This window comes from Malus sylvestris, chromosome 10, assembly GCF_916048215.2.
Source record: "Malus sylvestris chromosome 10, drMalSylv7.2, whole genome shotgun sequence".
NCBI lineage: Eukaryota > Viridiplantae > Streptophyta > Magnoliopsida > Rosales > Rosaceae > Malus > Malus sylvestris.
The window spans coordinates 2,879,406-2,899,823 of record NC_062269.1 but is presented as its reverse complement, the minus strand read 5'-3'; the positions used below and the strand labels follow the sequence as shown (position 1 = coordinate 2,899,823).

Sequence of the window (20,418 nt, the reverse complement as noted above, 5' to 3'; positions counted from 1 at the left end):
GGCTTCTCAAACTGTATGATTTTTGCTCATAAGAAAGAATGTTGAATTCTTTTATTCCTACAATTTAGATAAAAGAAAATTAAAAGATTTATCTCCAAAAATATTTCAAGTAAATAGGATAGATTTTATTACAAGTTTGAAAAAGAAAAAAAAAGGTATGACTCTCCCGCCTGTTTAAAATCTATTGTAGGATTATCTTCATAAAATGATGGAGGTAAATGATCGAGAGAATTCATTCTACATAAGTTATATGTATAGTTTGACAATCCGGTGCCTAATGTTGGAGTTTTGAGCCTCCTTTAGTCCCATATCGAGGAACTCAAGTTCCCTAGAGGTCCTTATATTAGGTTAGTCACTTTTATTAGTGATTAGGTATTTGACTATTTGGAATGAGAATTGAGTTTTGAGCCACTAATTGTGTGGAGATTAGGATTGTGATGATTATACCATAAAATTAATATAATATTAGTATTAATTAATCAAGACAAGGGCCTCGGAGCATAAGAATTTAAAATTAATATAATTTTGAATTAAGTTTTTAATTAAATTAATTAAAAACCATTTTGATTAATAGACACAATTGTTTGGAAAGAGTTGTGTGGTTTCACATACATCCAAAATGTATGAAATAGCCTATATAACTGAAGACTAAATTCCATCGTATTTTATCTTTTTCCTTTTCTATCTCTTCCATACAAACCTTACAGAGAGTAGACACACAAATCAATTCACCAGAATTCTATAATCTGTGTGGATTGTAGGATTAGATAGTTGTATTCTTGTCGGACAGACATCATCGAACCACAAGCACAAGAGTGTTACGGAAATACTGTTTGAAGGACATAGTTTTTGCGCTAGCCTCTATCTGTGGTTTATTCAAATTAGTATCATTTAATTCCTGTAATTATTCATGTTTTTTCATTCTGTATTGCAAGTACTTTCATTAATAAAGAATTTAGTATTTCAAGTTATATTATTTTTATTTATTTTTGAATTGTCCTCCAACACCTAATGTCGAAATGCATTGTTCTACTGTATTAACTTTGGGGTGGGGTGGGGGATCTTTTACCTTCTCATGCAAACCATCAACAGAATAAGGTAAAAAAGAATTAAGAAGCAGAAAAAAAAAAGGAAAATTAATAAAAAAGATTTGAAAATTTTGAGTTTTAACGAAAAAGACTAAATAAAGGGTAAATTGAATAGTACCAGAATGGACTTTTTCGTGTAAAAATATGGTTTTTCATTAAAGTAAACAGTACCGAGAGCTTTTTATTAAAGTTCCCAATAAAATATGAGTGCAAAAAAAGTTTAAAATGCATAAAAATTGTTTCTTTTACTTTGACAATCAAGGGGCTTTTTTTTTCTTCTTCTTTTCTAAAGAAAGGAATGCATTAAAGTAAGAAACTCGCGATCAATCACTGTACGGTCAAACAAGAAAGTAATTCACTGGGAGTTCACGCTCCCAAACATACATATTAGGAAGAGAAGACCTAAATTATTCACAGCATCAGCCACAAAATTAGTGTTCCGATAAACATGCTTCCAAGTTGCACAGAAAGAAACCAACAATTGGATATCCGCAATCGTGTCTCGAATTCTCCAGGAAGCACCACATCTTCCTTCCACCGCGTCTATAACAGGCTTTGAGTCTCCCTCCACTAAGACTTTTGGCAGGCAAATTTAAGAGCATCTCTAAAAAGTAAATTTAAGAGCATCTCTGAAAGGAAGAGCTTCAGCCACCGTGACGGTACAACTACCTAATGCACCAGCACTAGCAATTATAGGGCAACGATTGTCATCACGAATTACAAACCCAATTGCCAAATTGTTTCCGCCCACAGAGCCATACAAACTAATTTCGACAAAACTTGAGTCAGGAGGATGCCATTTGGTAACTTCATTCACACGCTTCAAATTCTTATCCCATGGAATATTCAAAACATTGTTAGTTGTTAAGAATTTTAATAATGACATGATATAATCTGAGGATAGGTAGATGTGATCTAGCATTTTTTACAAAAAAGAGCTAGCTAGCAGTAGGCAGTAGCAACCTAGCATGGAGGGTAATTTGCATTTGAACCTAACAAATCAAGTAGTTATCTCGAGATATTGCTGGCAAGTAGGGGTCAATAGAATCTGTCATTGCCTTCCATTTCAGATCCCATTAAGGGCTCATGCTTATAAGGTTTACCCTCTCTTTTTTATCTGCAAGGTTGCACTTGTTTTACACAATTCAGATGGCATAAACAGTTACTGATTTGCCTAAATTTATACAATAATAACTTGTAAGGAGCGACTAAAAGAATAAACGGTTTCAATCATTGAATTGTATAATTTGATGGCCATGGAAACAATGTTCGCATGTATATTTATATGTGAGTATTTTAAGTAAGCATAATGTGTGGGTTGCAGGTCTGATGTCCCCTTTTACGTGTATTCATTGTGTTTCTTTACTAATATTTTGACATATGTTCTTTAGTTTAACCGAGAAATAACTTCGTTAACTTTTTTATTTGGCATTTAAAATTAAGAGAAAAATCTAAAATGCCAATTTCACACTAGAAACAAAGTAAAATTCCCTTTTGGATCAAAAGCAAATCACAGAATTGATAGTCACTACTTCCCAATCCGTCATAATAATGACAGCATCCCAAAAGAGGACAAATCAATCCAACAGGATCCTCTCCGGATCATTTTGGTGAGAAGCCTAAAAATTCATAAATCGTGTTCTTTTATCGTACATCATGCGGTCAATTTTTGTCAAGTACTGTTTGTGTTTAGTTTTAAATAAAAATATGTAAAATAATTTTTTATCACACGATCTATGATGAACGGATAGGATTACGGATTTCCGGAATCCTCACAAAGAGGATCCGACGAGAATCCGGATTCCAAATCAATAATCTTTACTTAAACAATACCACTTATTCAACATTAAACTAAATTAAATTGATCTTTAATCAGAAGTATTACTGAAACTTTAGTCCTAAAACAAAGTAAATTCCTTTAGCATTCTTTTCATAGCATCTTGCACTTTCATATCATTGTCATAGTCTTCGTGGTGCTTGTTATTTTACAGCTCATCAAAGCGTAATCCTTCTTTGGTGGTAATTGTATGTGCGCCTATATTCAGATATAATGAGATAAAATTACTCCTTCAAAAAAGAAATTATAACTAGAAAAATAAATAAGTATATATCAACCAATTACAAATTTACAAGGAGTTACTAGCAATAAATTAACCATGGCAGTTGGATTTTGCGGATAACTGCTTGTAGGATTCTGGGTTCCTAAATAGTATTGCTATATATAAAGACAAGTGAAAAAAAAAATATGCTTATAAATAAGTGCAAGCTTGTAGATGTATAAGTGAACCTAAATTTATATAACCGTCCAGAACTAGATGTTAGTCCTCACTAAATGAAAGTAAAATAAATCTTGAAAACCATAACTTTCAATTAATCGACAGATCAAAAGGCTACACACTAGTTGCAATATGGTAGCATGAGGTAGAGCTGTTTGTGTAGAACTGACAACGAAGTCAACATTTGAAGAATGTAGTTCCTTATTTCCAGGCTTTTTCTTTTTTGTGGTCTTTTCCAGAGCATTTCTTGGCCTCTTAAAACTTCCAGCAACTGTTTCCTTTGTTTTGATTCCTCTAACTTTAATGACATTACCATCAATGCATATAGTCTCACTGAGCTCAGATGCACTCAATTGAGTTGGTAGTTGAGTTGCTTTCTCCTTCAAACATGCATCAATATGTCCCAATGTCTTGTTCAGTCTTGATATAGCACTTTCATATGCTTCTGGCTACTCTACTGTTCGTGTTGCTAATTGAATATGCAGTCGACATAGCTCTCTATAAGGTCTTAGAATGTTGGCCTTTGAGTCATTTTTATTTGAGATCTTGAGAGTAGCTTTTGCACTCCTAGACTTGATATTTTTTTGTCTATATCTCCAAGATGTACTCAGTTGGAATACTTGTAATATTTCTTGTAGAAAGAATCTTTACAGCATGTGCACACAAGATTCCTACAAAATCATACTTATTACAACTGCATAAAACTGTATTATCTATGGAGTCAAATGTGATTTTATGGTGTCAATTCTTCCTCTGAGGGAAGATTTCATATTTGCTACTGCTTGGTTGTTTCCACAGTCTATAACAGAAATTCAAGTCAATACTCTTGTTTCATAATTTTGGCTTTTCATAGGCTTATATCCCATTGGTTTCTCCGGGATTAATTTCTCAAGGAAAAATGAAAATCACAACATATCTAAGTGTCAAATTTATATATGAATAAGAAGCAAGAAAATTATAAATGATTCAATATATATACACCACCAATACCTGATTCATATGAATCCTATGTATTGTTATAGGTGGTATGTCGTTGCTCAGCTTCTCAAAGATTGGATCTGTTGAACGAGACGCTACTCGAGAAAGTACGCCAAAATTTCCATATAATTGAGATTTTCATTACTATAGAGAAAATAGCAGTACAACCATGGAGAAAAGATTGGGAAGAGCTTTGCTCACCTTGTTAACCCAACAGCCAAGGAAAAAGAAGTGAAGATTAATGGTGCTAGGGTTTTGCTCGGATTTGAGAGATGAGAGTTGAGAAGAATATTGACCGCATATTTCTTGAAACAGCCTACAATGCTAGCATATTTCTTCGCATATTGGATTTTTTTTCAAATTTTAAATGCCAAATAGAAAAGTTAATAGAGTTATCTCTCAGTTAAGCTAGAAGACATGTATCAAAATATTAGCAAAAACCACAAAAGAGACACATATAAGGAGACAACAGACCTGCAACCTATTTTTAACGTGGTAACTTTTTTATGTTTCAGATCTCCCACTGATCTATTGACCTATTGATTGCTTGGCCGATGATAGTTGATAGGCAAAATTTTCAAAACAAATGGGTCATCAGGCTTTCTATGCACTTTGTGCTTCTAATTGTAATACTTTATTTTGCGTTGCAATTCTTACCATTATTGCTACAACTAATTTCTTCCTCTTTAGCCACTAGGGTTAGCCCAATAATGAGGATGGTAGGGTTCTGGATATGTAAGAGTTGATTAGGTTTAAGTTCGGCACCCTCCAATATAAACAAAACAGAACAAAAATCCTCATCCGTCAAAAGAACAAATCATGAATAAAAATGGTGGTTTGGCTTCAATATGGATGGCCGATACTGTTACTATCTCCATTGCTTTCCTAACACATGCTTCTTAGCAATATATACTTTATCTTGACGTAGATTAGTTCATTTTATAACACTGAATCTTTTGGAGCCCACCGCTCTCCAATAGAATGGTAGCTTAAAGATCATACGCGTAAAATTTCAAGCCGACTAATATGCATATGTACATCGTGAATTTTTTTCTCTAATATGATCAAAATTTGCATATATATGATCAAAATTTTTATAAATACATCGATATATGCATATATATGATCAAAATTTGGAAATGACTTCTAATGATTCTCACATCGAACCCTACCATGCATTATGTAGCAGTGGTGGATCAAGTGGATCCATCTACTAATAACCTTTTCCACTTGCTATGCTGACATGTACATCTGCCCACTCGTTTCTTTGATTTGTTACCCTTAACAGGACATTCATGTTGCCTTTTGTTTTCTGAATGTTAGGATATGAATGCTTAAAAATGGCCTAATGCACGATGTATGAATAATGAAAAAGAAGAAAATGAAAGGGCAGAGGGGAGGGAGGGAGACTTCAGCCCCCGAAATAAAAGGCGCCTGAGAGAGAAGAAAGAAGAAAAACAGAGTGCATGATAGAAAGCTTTCCCAGCTTCCCATTAAAAAAAAAAAGGAAAACTAACAAAAAGTTTAAAAAAAATTCTTTTTTAATGAAAAGTTATTTTTAAAGGTATAGTGAATACTAATAAGGAAATGTATAAATGTGGTTTTTCATTAAAAGTGAACGATACCGGAAGTGTTTTGTTAAAACTTCCAAAAAAAAAGGTACAGTATATCCTTTTACTTTGCTAAGTTCTATAGTGGCGCAATATTTGTAAATAATATTGCAGATGCAAATTTTGTACATGGTTGAATTTTACTTATAATTAAATAAGAAACATTGTTAGCTTAACTGACAAACATTCAAAAAAGAGGAGGGTGTCCACCAAAGGGTATCTGTCTAAGTCAGAAAAGTTGTTTGAGAGAAACTATGAACTTAGTAGCAATTGCCATTTTCTTTGTTTCATTTGGCTATTTATAGACTTGAATCCTAGCAGGCTACTGGCTGGGAGGTTCCACGCCATACTAGGCAGTGCAGATTAGTTTGTGCAATTATATCAGCTAGTAGTCTTGAAGGTCCTTGTTGGTAAGAGAGCTAGCACACCGGAAATCCAAGGAAGACTCGAAGAGTCGGCTTCCTGCCACCATTTGGCTGGATATGGCCCGGTGGTAGGACATATCATGAGTTCAAAGCACCTTTGATACGTTGGTGGCCTAGAGGCCTAATACTCACAGGATAGGCAGTTGTCACAGTTTCCCATAGAAGACAAACATATATCATGTTTTTTGAAGTGCTCTGTGGTCTGCTCACGATGTTAAGGATAAAATCATTATAGCGAGCATAAAGTTTATGTGTCATTTTTCTATTGGATGTAGTTTTTTTTTTTAATGAACAAACGATATTATCTAACACTAAGAGGGGGTGGGTGAGTAGGCTAAGCCTCACAATAGGCTAGCAATAACATGGTTCAAATTTACATTTTGCGAGAATTGAACCTAAGACCTTTCACTTACCAGTGAAGATGAATACCACTAAATTGTAATATTAAATGACTGCATGTAGTTAATTTATGTCTCTACAAATATAGTTTTTCTTTTCTTTGGTTTGGATTTGGTAGAGAATGGTAATAGCTTGACCAGCTAAAATTTAGATGATGCAAATCTATGAACCTAATTGGGGAATTTACAGTACATACCTATAAAAGCACTTTTTTCCGTATTTTTGGGTGGAAAAGTGACAGACTTGGAGCTACCCATGATACAAGCTCCAATTAAAGAGTGAAGTGGTGGAGATACATAAAATACATAAAGCTTGTCGAGCTTTGGATTGGCAGCTAAAAGTTTATGCTTTGCATGCTCTCACTTTCTCTTTATGAATGTAAGAGATAAAAAGAAAGGGTGTGCTATTTATATATCTTTTTTTACTTCTTACATACTTTTTGTTAATTTTTATTATTTAATTTTTTTTAATTCAACCGATTCGACGAAGATCGTAACCAAAATATCACACCCCAAAAAGAAAACCCTAGCTAACCAAAATATCTCCATCCGCATGCAATCGTGCACTTCTCCGGTTTTTTCTAATAATTAAATTCTATAGTTACGGGGAAACCGCCTTCCGAAGATTGTATCTTGACGTTTTTCGGTGCAAATAACTCCACAAGTGCGTGTGTGTCCGTGTGTATTTTGCCGTAGTATCAATCATGCAACATTTCTCAAAAAATGAAACAATAATAATAATGCAACCATTTTCAATTTTATTTCGTATATATTTTTGTGAATTTTTTCTTCACTAGTAGTACATAAAACATAAATTTGAGTCCTACAATGCACATGATCCACGAGGATCTAATAGAGATGAATCGTACCATTGTATATATGCAGGACCTACTAATATTAGAGTGTGTCATTTTGTGCACCTAAATAACATTACTCATTTTTGTTTAAATTTTTAGTTTAAATTAGGGTTTTTTGTTTTTTTATTAATGTGAGCTAAATCAAGTTACAAAATAAATAATTAATCATCATATATTATAAAAGCCATTGTAACCATAGAGTCTAGCTAGAATCTAAAATAATTCATAAAGCCCATCAAGAAAAGTAGCAGAAAAATGAAGTAATAAATTTTTAGTAGCAATAAGATAATTATTACTTTACCATACAGAATAAGTTAGTTCTTACTTAAACAGTTAAATATGATGCAAATTGACATTCTAACACGCATATGAATACATACATTGATGTTTGGATACGTAAATACATACATAGTTGCTAACTTGCTATTAGCAAATATGTAGTATAATCTGTATATGGTTATAGGGTTAGGATAGGGCACACCCATTTTAACATACATTTTGACATTCATTCTTGCAAAAAATTAGACAAATTTAAAATCATTAATACATTCATTTGTAGTGAAGAAAATCGACAAATACGGTTCTAGAAAGAAATGACTCCCATTGAATCCAACGGTCCAATTTTTTTTTTATTTGGGTGATTTTTGGTGGATAAAATATTCTTTGATTTTGAGAGAAGACCGAAGAGATAAACGGCTTGATCGTGATATACATTATGAAGTGACCTCAACGAATGTGTCTCCCGTTCCTGACTCATGGTTGCATTTTATGTGTGTGTGTGTGTACCTGTAAGTATATAATATTGCATCATGTTCTAACATGCATCCCTTAATACATACATGATGTGTGTGTGTGTGTACCTGTAAGTATATAATATTGCATCATGTTCTACCATGCATCCCTTAATACATACATGATGTATATGATATGTATTTGTGTGTGTGCGCATGTTGTAGCTAGATAGAAGTGTAGTACATGCATCCACATGCATCTATGTTTCTACATATATATAGAAGGTCATCCCCAGATTTGAGGTCTCTTTCTCGCAAATACGCATGTGTTCTTTGTGCAATACTGTTGATTAATAGCAACTGCCCAATGCTTAATAATAGTGACTTGTAAATCCTACAAGTCCACTGTCCACTACTACTTTATCCATCAAACTTGACTGTTAACATATATTGTTTGTGGACATCACTATTCCTACACGAAGATTGTCCAAGCAATGCTAGCCAGGGTAATGCTTAGTAGGGCTATATATTCTGTTTAATTAAGATCGACGAGACGTCCATTTTTTGCTACTTCTATGAAAGTTGGCATTTGGTCGTGACTCATATCATTATGGATTATGGGTGGGCATTTTAGTGGATCAACCGATTAATCCAATGGAAACGAGTTAGGTTGAGTTGAGTTCTAAATTTTTAAAAACTCGGGTAAAATCTTGATACTCCCATTCACTAGGTAGATTGAGTTGGAGTAGGGCTGGGCACGTGCTGGGCCGGGCCCAAATTTGAAGGGACCAAATTGGACCCGTTTTAAAAGGCAATGGGGTGGGTAATTGAATTTTTGAATTTGAACTGGACCTAATTCGGCCCATTGAAAACGGGCTGGTTTGGATCGGGTCCATGGGTCCACAGATGGAAATGACGTAGTTGAAGCTGATGATGTTTTTTTCCGAGACAGGTCTCTCTCCACCGTAAAGCTCAGAGTGTTTCCTCTTTGACAACATCGTCAAAAACCACCGTTGATTCCTCTGTTGAGTCTGGTCCATAGGTAAAAAACCACACATTCCTTTTCAAGTTGAGTGCACAGGTCCAAAAACCCACCTTTAACACCGTCTTCTCTGAAACTGTTGTTGGAAAACAAGTCTCTCACTCCATCTTAGTTGATCTGGAGCCCACCGTCATCGACGAGGTTTGCTATCGTCGTAGCGCCATCATCGTCCATCTTCAATCTTTGCTATCCCTCAGGTCCCTTAGAGCATCCCCAATTTGGAGCCTCATGTTATCATCGACGCCATCTTCGACGGTCGGAGTCGGGAGATAGAGAAATCAAGTTGAGATTGGGAGAGATGAGCGAGAGAGATGGGGACAAAGGATGAGGTTGCGCTCCTACGTGCTGCAAGTCTGAGATTGAGATTCAAAGAGAGAGAGTGTTGTGACTTGTGATAGGGTTGGGAATCAACGATGTTGATTTGAGTGATATTAAATCAAAGGTGGAAATGGTCCAAGCCGAGGGCATGTTTTCTCAAAATTTTGGACCCACCCAGCCCTGCTAATTTCATGAAATCGCCCCGCCCTGTCCCGTTTTCTATTTAGAATTTTTGGACCCGCCCCATACCTGCCCCGAACCACTTGGACTCGCCCTGACTCGCAAGCCCAAGGCCCGTTTGCCCACTCCTAAGTTGGAGCAATATTAATACCTCAACTGAAGTTGACCCGCCTGCATGTCAACAATTCCTAAACATAAGAATACATGAAGCTCCAGTGATGTTAACCTTTTAGTTTTACGAGTTTAAACGGGTTGAAACAGTTACCCGCGGGTAGACTTGATTCACCCGTTAAGCCTCCACGATCTGAAACGTGACCTTTCTGTGTCTGATGATCGAGTCATGCATGATGTTGTCACGTCTACCACACCATGCCCCTGTCACTCGACCACATGATAGAGTTTCACGATTTTGTTATATAGGAGTTCCCAACCAAAAACTATGCAAGCCTTGCAAGGTATGCCCAAGCCGAAGACGAATAAACCAAAAGCCCCGAATATCAAAACCATTAAATATGCAGCCTCACGTCAGAATCAACCATCACTGCAGTTTGAGCATATTTCAATATAATTAAACAGAGATGTGCGATATAAAAAATGTGTGTTATATCTCCAAGAAAAACAGGTAAAAAACAATCTACCTCCATGATAGTTCAATCTCAAGTTTGTCCTAGTGTGTGGAATTGTACAACACTTATATAGTTAGATGCCTTTATTAGGTAGAACATAAAGACCTTTTCTAAAATTGAAGAAGGAATGCCTCTAGACTACAGTTGTTTAGTGAAATTTTCTAGTAACATGTCTTCATTAGTTCTATATTCTATTTTTTATTAAAAATGATATTTTACACTAATTCATATTAAAGAGAGAGGGAATTGTTTGAAACCGGAACGCAATGAGTTAAAAGAAAGACCTTAACCACGAGAGCAATTCACCACAACCAACATGATTCTATTAGCTAGATGACCGAGTTTCAATTTTCCATGCCATCAAGGTTGTTAAGGGCTTAGTTAACTTTCAATAATGTATATAATTTAGCCCTATGTGTTCATCATTAAGTTTCACACATTTATATGGGCTTCATGTGTTTTCACGGACCCCCACAAATAGGCTTCTTATTTGTTTATTTCTTTTCCCTCCCTGTCCAGCAGACATCTTGTATATAATTTAGAGCATATTTACTTACCAGAATGATAATTACAATTATTTGATTCTTGAGTTTTTCACATAGGGTTTTTATATTAACATCCCACAAAATATTGAATGCACTTCACATTAAAATTTAATATTAAATGACTTATTTACTCCACTATACAATGACAATTTTGACCTTATTAGGTTTAAAAAAAAATAAAGATTTATAAATACACTCCAAATCACTTTTAGCGTATTATTTATCTTCTCAACTATCAAACATGTTGATTAAGAAAAATTGTTTATGACAAATAGAACACGAAATTGATGTTTCAGGAGCTTCACATGAGGTAAGACTTCATAGTTTTCATTGTTTTAGTGATTTCGATGACATTGATAATTATTTAATCTTGCGTTTGCTGCATTATTTAAACTTCTATATTCATATTCATCTTTTAATGTTCATATGGTTAGATTCAATCCCTGAAAATTAAAAATGAGTGTTATAAGATTTGAGAAATGTGTGGTGTAAAGAAAATGTGGGGTGTATGTACAAAATATAAGATGTATATTGAAAATATGGGGTATTGGGGAATTATGGGAAAGTAAGTGAGGTGTATTAAGATAATTTTTAAGTGAAAAAGTAAATGTGAGGTGTATTAAGTTTGTGGAGTTTATTCAACAATTTTTGGGGTATTAATATAATTAGCCTTACTAAAATACAGATATGCAAATCCTTTAACTAAAGTAAATGCAAAAAACTCAAGAATCAAAATAATTTACAATGTTTAGTATTTTTTTAAATGAATCGATACTGAAGAGAGTATAAACGTTGGGCTAAGTCATGCAACGTGTTAGCAATAATTTAGTATTAAACTTGTCAAGAATCTGAACTTCAAATCTCCCACTTAATTACAAATAGAGATGACTACTACTAGACTGATATACTAGTAACAATAGTATTTAAGAATTGAGATAATAAACATACATAACTTATATAATTCAAAAATAAAAAAACATTAACCAGTGAAGATAATATTTATCTTGTTTACAAGATATGTACACGAACCCATAAACACTAACAGTCTAATGATAGTCTTATATAAAGTTAAAAGAATAAATATGGATAAATATATACGTGTATTATTCGACAATTTTTTTAAATAATGCAATAAAAATCCAACCATATATAAAGTTTTAGTATTTATTTATTTACTTTTTAACTTGTAAGTAAGAAGTCTTAGAATTGATTCTTGTTGACGGTTGATATGATATAAGTTATGGGCAATATAGTAAATTAAACACAATTTGTTTTGAGTGGTGTTATACCCACCCCATTGTTTTATCTCCCCACCCACTTTATATTCTCACCCTTCATAAAAAATGAAAAAACATGTAAACTCTTTCCTCACCCACCAATATTCCCAAAATAATCCAACATATTTTTTTTTGTTAGATTTAAAACAGTTAAATAATTTTTAAAAAGCAATTATTATTAAGACCTTAGTTAGTTACAACAATGGAGGATGGGTGCCATTCTCACTGACGTGAATTTGTTCTCATCATCTCTTTACACCCCAGAGAAAACCGCCATCAACACCCCCAAACCCTCAACCCAACCCCCCCCCCCCCCCCCCCCAAAAAAAAAGAAAAAGAAAAACCCCATCTCAAATGTACCAAACCCCTCAAAACCACGCCACACCAACACCTAGTTCGCCGCCTCGGTCGCCAACTATCGCAATACCACCATGCCTCAAAACCGCTATGGTGCAGAATCTCTATCAGTATCCACTTTAATATAAATCTTCTCTAAAACCTTATGTTGATGCACAAAACCGGAGGTCTTGGAACAACGTAAATCTGACCGTGAATCTGTAAGAAATGTAAATAACACAAGATGTATCGTGGTTCACCCTAAGGTTTGGGCTACGTCCACACTGATTATGTATTTATCTGAGAGAGAGAGAAAGCTCTCTGAGAGAGGGGGTGAGGAGCCTTAGGAATTGGCATCCTCTAATTGTGAGGGTGATGAGTCATTTTATTGAATAAAGGCTCATCACTTATTACATATTTGCCCCTTTCTTTATTACATAATTACATTTAAGTCCCCTGAGTATTTGTACGAGATCTAAATACGAGTCCCTAAATATGGTATAAACACTAGTCCCCCAAGTCTTCAGTCAAGATAGTCTTTTGGCTGGAGACTTGAAATTCAGTCCATGTGTAGGCCGAAGTAACTAGATGTTGTCTTGAACTGATGTTCGATATAAGGCGGTGCTTAATCTGAAATGATGCTAAACTAGAAGTGGCACATGTTGTGAGGCTGCTCGGCTCGTGGCTTATGTTGCCTTGGTTGGCACGGTTTGTGGTGTTTGAAGGTGAGGGGATCCCTTGTATAGAAGAAGGGCTCGCTCCTCAATACATAAATGATGGGCTAGAGTTGATGCTCGCGGCGAGGCGGTTGCTCAGTAGGCGGCAATGCTCTCTAATGGTGGTGAGGGAGTCCCTTTGATAGAATAAGGGCTCACTCATCAATACATAAGTGATGGACTAGGAGTGATGCTCGCGGCGAGGCGGTTGCTCAGCTGGCGGTGTTGCTCTCTAATGAAGGTGAGATAGCCATTTTTACAGAATAAGGGCTCGCTCCTCAGTACATGAATAATAGGTGCTCTCTAATGAAAGTGAGGGAGTCCCTTTTATAGAATAAGGGCTCGCTCCTTAATACATAAATAATAGGTTAAGTCCCCCAAGTATTTTTCATGAGGCCCAGTTAAGGTCCAATATATGGTACATAATGTAGTCCCCCAAGTCTTCGGTTAATAGAGTTTGTTGGCTGAAGACTTCAAATTGAATCCATGTATGTGCCGAAGTGGCAGTTGTTCGGAGGTGGTATTTGTATACCCTGCACTGAAGCTTTGTAGGTGAAGCTTTGCAAGTGAAGCTTTGTAGGTGAAGCTTTGCAAGTGAAGCTTTGCAAGTGAAGCTTTGAAGCTGTAGCTTTGTAAATGAAGCTTTTGAAGCTAGAGCTTTTGTAAATGAAGCTTTTGAAGCTATAGCTCTATAAATGAAGCTTTTGAAGCTAGAGCTTTTATAGATGAAGCTTTTGAAGCTGATTGACATGAGTGATGCTCATGAATGTTTTGATTGACATAAGTGATGCTTATGGTTGTTGTCATGAGTGATGCTCATGAATGTTGACATGAGTGATGCTCATGAATGTTTATGTATGATTGACATGAGTAATGCTTATGTATGTTTATGTATGATTGACATGAGTAGTACTCATGTATAATTTTGAAGCATTGGGCGTACTTTTGATCATCTGGTTGGTGGTAATAGCGGCAGGTTGCCGAATATTTGTGGAGTACTGGGCGTACTTTTGATCGCCTGGTTGGAGCTATTTTGGGCTTATGGGCCTTCGCCCTCCACAACATGCCAGCCCATTTATTTTGGGCTTTGCCTTTTTTTTTTGTTTTTTTTTACCCTCTGATGGGGTTTATACAGATGTCTTCGAAAGATAAGAAAAATAAATTACATCATACAAAAATCAGAAAAGTAAATCACATCATTCTGGTGGGGTGTTTATTCCTTGCTTTTACTTTCTATTTTTGCTTTTTGCTTTTGTTTTTTTGCTTTTGTTTCTGTTTCCCACTGCGTCTCTCTCTTTTGCTTTCGTACCGCAACTCACTTGATTGCTTTTTTTTTATGCCCACCCCTTCTGAGTTGGATTTGACTGTTTATTGCTGTTGAGGCTGAATCTGTGACTTCTTTTTCTAAAGTGGCATTGGATTCGCCAACTTTAGCATCCTCGTGACTCTCGGGGTTTCAAAAGTAAAGCCTCCCTTTAGCCAGTGCAGAACAAATGCCACTGTTGACTGTGATCATTCCTAAAAATGATTGAAAACTCCAAGGGTATGCACACTGAACTTTGAGTCAGTGCAGAACAAATGCCACTGTTGACTGTGAACAACCGCCACTGTTGAAAACTCCGACCGTGAAGCTCATTGTTGGTGCGCTTGTAGCGACGATGTAGGAGTGGACAGCCTCGAGGAGGCGGAGGGTGAGAGGTAGGGGACGGTGGTGTGGAGAGAGAGAGAGAGATAAAGATCTCGATCTTGACGAATGCTGAGGGACCTCGCCCTTTTAGGCCTTGTGCTGCTCCAAACCTTTTGTATGAATTCCTCGTCGACGACGGCGGAGATGTCAAGCAGTGGGTTGCCCGTCCTCAACAGAATCCCTCGGACACCATCACAACGAGAGAGAGCTAAAGCCTTTCTTTGACTTGTCTTCATGATCTCCATCAGACCCTAATTTTGGCTGTCTATCTTTCTTTCTCTTATGATCTGAATCTTCATCTAAAACTTCATCATCACCAGCAGCACTAACAGCTTCATTAGATGAAGAAGATATTAAGGAATAATTTGGTGTGGAAGGGTTTTTAGTGGTACTAGTAGTCCCCATTGAGTGATCTCGTACACCTGCTGCCGTCGGCTGCTTGTTTGAGTTGTTATCATGATCCAACGGTGGAAAAATGACTTCGGATGAAGAACAAGACATCTCAAAGGCTTTCGAGAGGGTGTTGTAGTCCAATGATCTGTGTAGGCAGTCGGTGAAGCTCATGAACGGATTATGATGATCAGATTCAAACCCATTTAGGGTTTGTGGGTCACCTGGTTGGTTTTCCTTCTGGAGGCTCTGAATGAGGTTCGGCAGTGCCCCATGGCTCTCACTCTCATCCCCATCTCTCTTTCTCTGATATCTGAAATTCGTCGGAGAAATCTATGTTTAGCTGAAAATTTCGAGTGAGGATCGAAGAAAATGGAAAATCGAACGTGGGTTCGATTCCAAATCTGAAAACATTGAAGAAAATTGAGAATTTATGATTGGAATTGGTAGGGTGACAGGAAGCAAGGCATAGCAGAGGTTTTTTCTCAGGGATTTGAGCACCGCTGAGACGTCGGTTAGGTCGTGGATCTTGGCGAAGGCATGGGTTTCCTGAATGGACTTGATGGAGGTTCCCTTGGAGATTGTGAGCTGCAGATACCAAAGTCGCGGAGAGCTGAAGTCGTAGCACTTGGCGCAGATAGCAAAGTCGATACTTGGTCTCCGTTGTGAAGTCACGGCCCAGGATTATGGAAGAGCCTGGTTTGTGGCTGCAGTATGCTAATACAAGGGGGAGAGAGAGACAGAGAGACAGAGAGAGGTTCTGTCTCAGTCCATTTTACAGATCTAGGTCCTTATCTCCCCTAAATATCCGGGTCCTCCTATGCCATTCTGTAGTGTTTGGTTTCTTGGATTTTGCAGATTTTGCAGATCCACGGCAGAGGTGAAAAATGAAGAGAGAACCGACATAGCTTTTTGTGTCGATTCCCACAGACGGCGCCAAATGTTGATGCACAAAACCGGAGGTCTTGGAACAACGTAAATCCGACCGTGAATCTGCAAGAAATGTAAATAACACAAGATGTATCGTGGTTCACCCCAAGGTTTGGGCTACGTCCACACTGATTATGTATTTATCTGAGAGAGAGAGAGAGAGAGCTCTCTGAGAGAGGGGGTGAGGAGGAGCCTTAGGAATTGGCCTCCTAATTGTGAGGGTGAGGAGTCCTTTTATAGAATAAGGGCTCCTCACTTATTATATATTTGCCCCTTCTTTTATTACATAATTACATTTAAGTCTCCCGAGTATTTGTACGAGATCTAAATACGAGGCCCTAAATATGGTATAAACATCTTCCATTGGGAAACCCAAAACCACCAGATCCTTCGATACAAATACAAATACTGACAAGGATTTTTCATTGTATTGGAATGTTCATTAAGGCTAAAGCAATCGCCAACTTCTCACTATGATGTTTTAGGTTTCAAAACTTTAAAAGTATATAACTAATAATTATGTGGCAAAACTTGATTGGTTGGTTTTTAGGTCTTTGAAGGTCATTCTATATAGGGAAAAAATTGTCAATAAAATTATTATTTCCAAGTCGGTGAGAAATGACAATGGGGTGGGCTTAGTAGCACTCATTTTTTTTACTGTTTTTTTCAAAGCCGCATAGTCAAATAACCATATCAGCTGCCCCTATTTTCTCTTCCTTGTTTTTTTTTTCTCAAATAAAATAAATCTTTAATAACGAGATAATTATGCAGAAATAGTCACTAAAAATATGCACAACCTCTTCAACAACAAAAAATTATCTGAAGGTTGTTACCAAAATACTTTGGCAATTATTTTATATTTTTCTCTTTGTAAGTTTTACACATGGTCTTTATAGATTTGGAAAAAGCGTATGATAGGGTCCCAAGAGACATTCTTTGGAGGATTTTAGAGAAGAAAGGAGTACGAGTAGCATATATCCAAGCTATAAAGGATATGTATGAAGGGGCAAAGACTGCCGTAAGAACTCATGAAGGACAAACCGAAAGCTTTCCCATAACTGTAGGATTACATCAAGTCTCATCCTTAAGTCCTTACCTTTTTGCGTTGGTAATGAATGAGTTAACAGGACATATTCAAGATGATATTCCTTGGTGTATGCTTTTCGCAGACGATATAGTGTTGATAGATGAAACTCAGGAAGGGGTAAATGCAAAGCTTAACCTTTGGAGAGAAGTGTTGGAATCTAAAGGTCTTCGCCTAAGCCGATCAAAGACAGAATATATGGAGTGCAAGTTCAGTGCAAATGGAAGCCAAAACGAGTTAAGGGTGAGGATCGAAGATCAAGAAATACCAAAGAGCGATCGTTTTCGTTACCTAGGATCTATCTTGCAAAAGAACGGAGAATTAGATGGAGATCTCAACCATAGAATACAAGCTGGATGGATGAAGTGGAAGAGTGCATCCGGCGTGTTGTGTGACCGCCGTATGCCACTGAAGCTCAAGGGAAAATTTTATAGGACGGCAATAAGGCCGGCGATGCTGTATGGCACAGAATGTTGGGCGGTGAAGCATCAACACGTACACAAAATGGGTGTAGCGGAGATGAGGATGCTTCGTTGGATGTGTGGGCACACAAGAAGGGATAAGATTAGGAATGAGGATATCCGGGGTAAAGTAGGAGTAGCCGAAATTGAAGGAAAGATGAGAGAAAATCGGTTACGGTGGTTTGGACATGTGCAAAGAAGGCCTACTGACGCTCCGATTAGAAGATGCGACTATGGGACAGAGGTTCAGGGCCGAAGGGGTAGAGGAAGACCTAGGAAAACTTTGGAAGAGACTCTAAGAAAAGACTTAGAGTACTTGGATCTAACGGAGGACATGACACATGACCGAGCACAATGGCGTTCAAAGATTCATATAGCCGATCCCACTCAGTGACTTGGATTTTCCAAGTCTCCAACCGAGACGTTTTCCTCACTCGGGAAATTAAGGGAATACTACCTCAACCTACATGCTCCACTCACAAAGTTTTAACATACAAGCTTCAACAAAAGAAAATTCAGAGAACTTAGCGAAGAAGGCTTTGGTGTATTTAACACAATACGTTGAAATGAAGGAAAGCTATTTATTGATATCCCCGATAAGTCACAAATATGTACATATACATGAGTCAAAATAAACAAACAAGAGGGAGCCTTCACAAAGGTTGCTTAGGAGAAGTCTCAGCAGTCGGTAGAGCCCCAGAAAGAGCAGGCACGGGAGGGGGATCATTTGGAGCCTCAGTACTGGACAGAACCCTAGAAGGAGGAGGCAGCAGAGGTTGATCTTGGAGCTTCATTACGCAGTACAGCCCCAGAAGACGAAGGCAATAAATGCCTTTGGAACAAACCCACAAATCTCTGATGATCAAGTAAAACCTGACCATCAGATTCCTTCATCTGGTCAAGCTTCCTCTTCATGTTTGTAGCATAGTCATGTGCGAGCCGGTGTAACTGTTTATTCTCATGCTTGAGCCCTCTAATCTCCTGTTTGAGACTCATCACTTCAGCCGCCAATGATTCAACTTGGCGGGTTCGAGCAAATAGGCGTTGGGCCATGTTAGACACAGAACCTGCACACTGAACACTGAGAGCCAGAGAATCCTTAACAGCCAACTCATCAGACCGTTTGGAAAGTAGTCTGTTATCTTTGGGAGTGAGAAGGTTCCTGGCCACTACCGCAGCGGTCATATCATTCTTCATCACGGAATCCCCAACGGTAAGAGGACCAGTAGGGGAGATGAAGGATGAGCGCCATATGTTGTCTGGAGAAGGCGTGGCTGCCTCTTCAACAAGGTTCAAGTCAAAACGACGGATGGGCGCCATATGTTGTCTGGAGAAGGCGTGGCTGCCTCTTCAACAAGGTTCAAGTCAAAACGACGGTCGGAGGGGCCAGACATTTTCAAAGGTGTTGAAGAGAGAAGAGGTCGGACAAATCAAGATCTTAGAAGTGCAAGAATGGAGCTTCTACTGGTGGAAATTCAAGTGTGCTTTGGAACTTAATGCCAGCCTCTATAAAAATCTGCACTCGACGGAGCTTCAGAAATCGAAGAAGCGTTTGCTTTCTCAAAAGCTGGGCTGCTCAGAGACCACGAGACGTTTGCTTTCCCAAAAGTTAGGCTGCTCAAAGACCACGAAGGCCGATCTCAGAAATCGAAGAGGCGCTTGCTTTCTCAAAAGTTGGGCTGCTCAGAGACCACGAGGGCCGATCTCAGAAATCGAAGAGGCACCTACTTTTCCAGCCTTGTCAGCACCTGTCAGCTTTGCGGAAATTATGGGCATTATGTCGAAGATTTCTGGTGAAGTAGAAAGCACATGAATCTTACTGTTCAATCACCCACTTCCCACACACAACATTAGCTCATGGGTACCACAGATAACTTTGCCAAAGTTCTCTGACAAAGTTGAGACACGTGAAGCTTGCAGCTCCCACTACACCACTCTGACCAAGAAGGGTAAAAGAATAGCAAAGAAACAGCACTAACAAAGTTTAGACACATAAATTTTGAAGGTCTAGCTACCATATTATTACCCACAAGGGTAAAGGAACAGTACCACTGCTGGATAATTGGAAAGTCCCTGTGTGTCAACCTCTGTGCTTCGTGGCAAGATAGACTAGTAAACATGCCCAACCTTTTCTCACATTTGAGAAAACACTCCCAACAAGATTGCTTGCTCCAAAATCGAAGAGGCACCGCCCTCCGAATCTCGAGAGCCAGACTCCCAACATGATTACTTTCTAAAAAATCGAAGAGACACCGCTCTCCGAATCTCGAGAGCCAGACCCCTAGCATGATTGCTTTCTTAAAAATCGAAAAGGCATCGTTCTTCGAATCTCGAGAGCCAGATCCCCGACATGATTGCTTGTTCGAAACCGAAGAGGCACCACTTTCCCAACTTCAAGAGCCGGATCTCCTTGGATAAAGCTTGTCTGTAATCTTTACACGCAACATCAGCTTTCCAGATACC

The 20,418-nt window shown here is 37.6% G+C and overlaps 1 protein-coding gene across 1 annotated transcript in view; it reads left to right on the top strand.

Moving 5' to 3' along the window:
• Window positions 1–17,280: 17,280 nt before the first annotated feature.
• LOC126585591 (uncharacterized) overlaps window positions 17,281–20,418 on the top strand; it is a 64,327-nt gene continuing 61,189 nt past the window's right edge. Inside the window, exon 1 of the mRNA XM_050250044.1 lies at window positions 17,281–18,730. Coding sequence (XP_050106001.1) covers window positions 17,294–18,349 — 1,056 coding nt within the window. The 5' untranslated portion in view covers window positions 17,281–17,293 and the 3' untranslated portion in view covers window positions 18,350–18,730. The remainder of the gene's footprint in view (window positions 18,731–20,418) is intronic.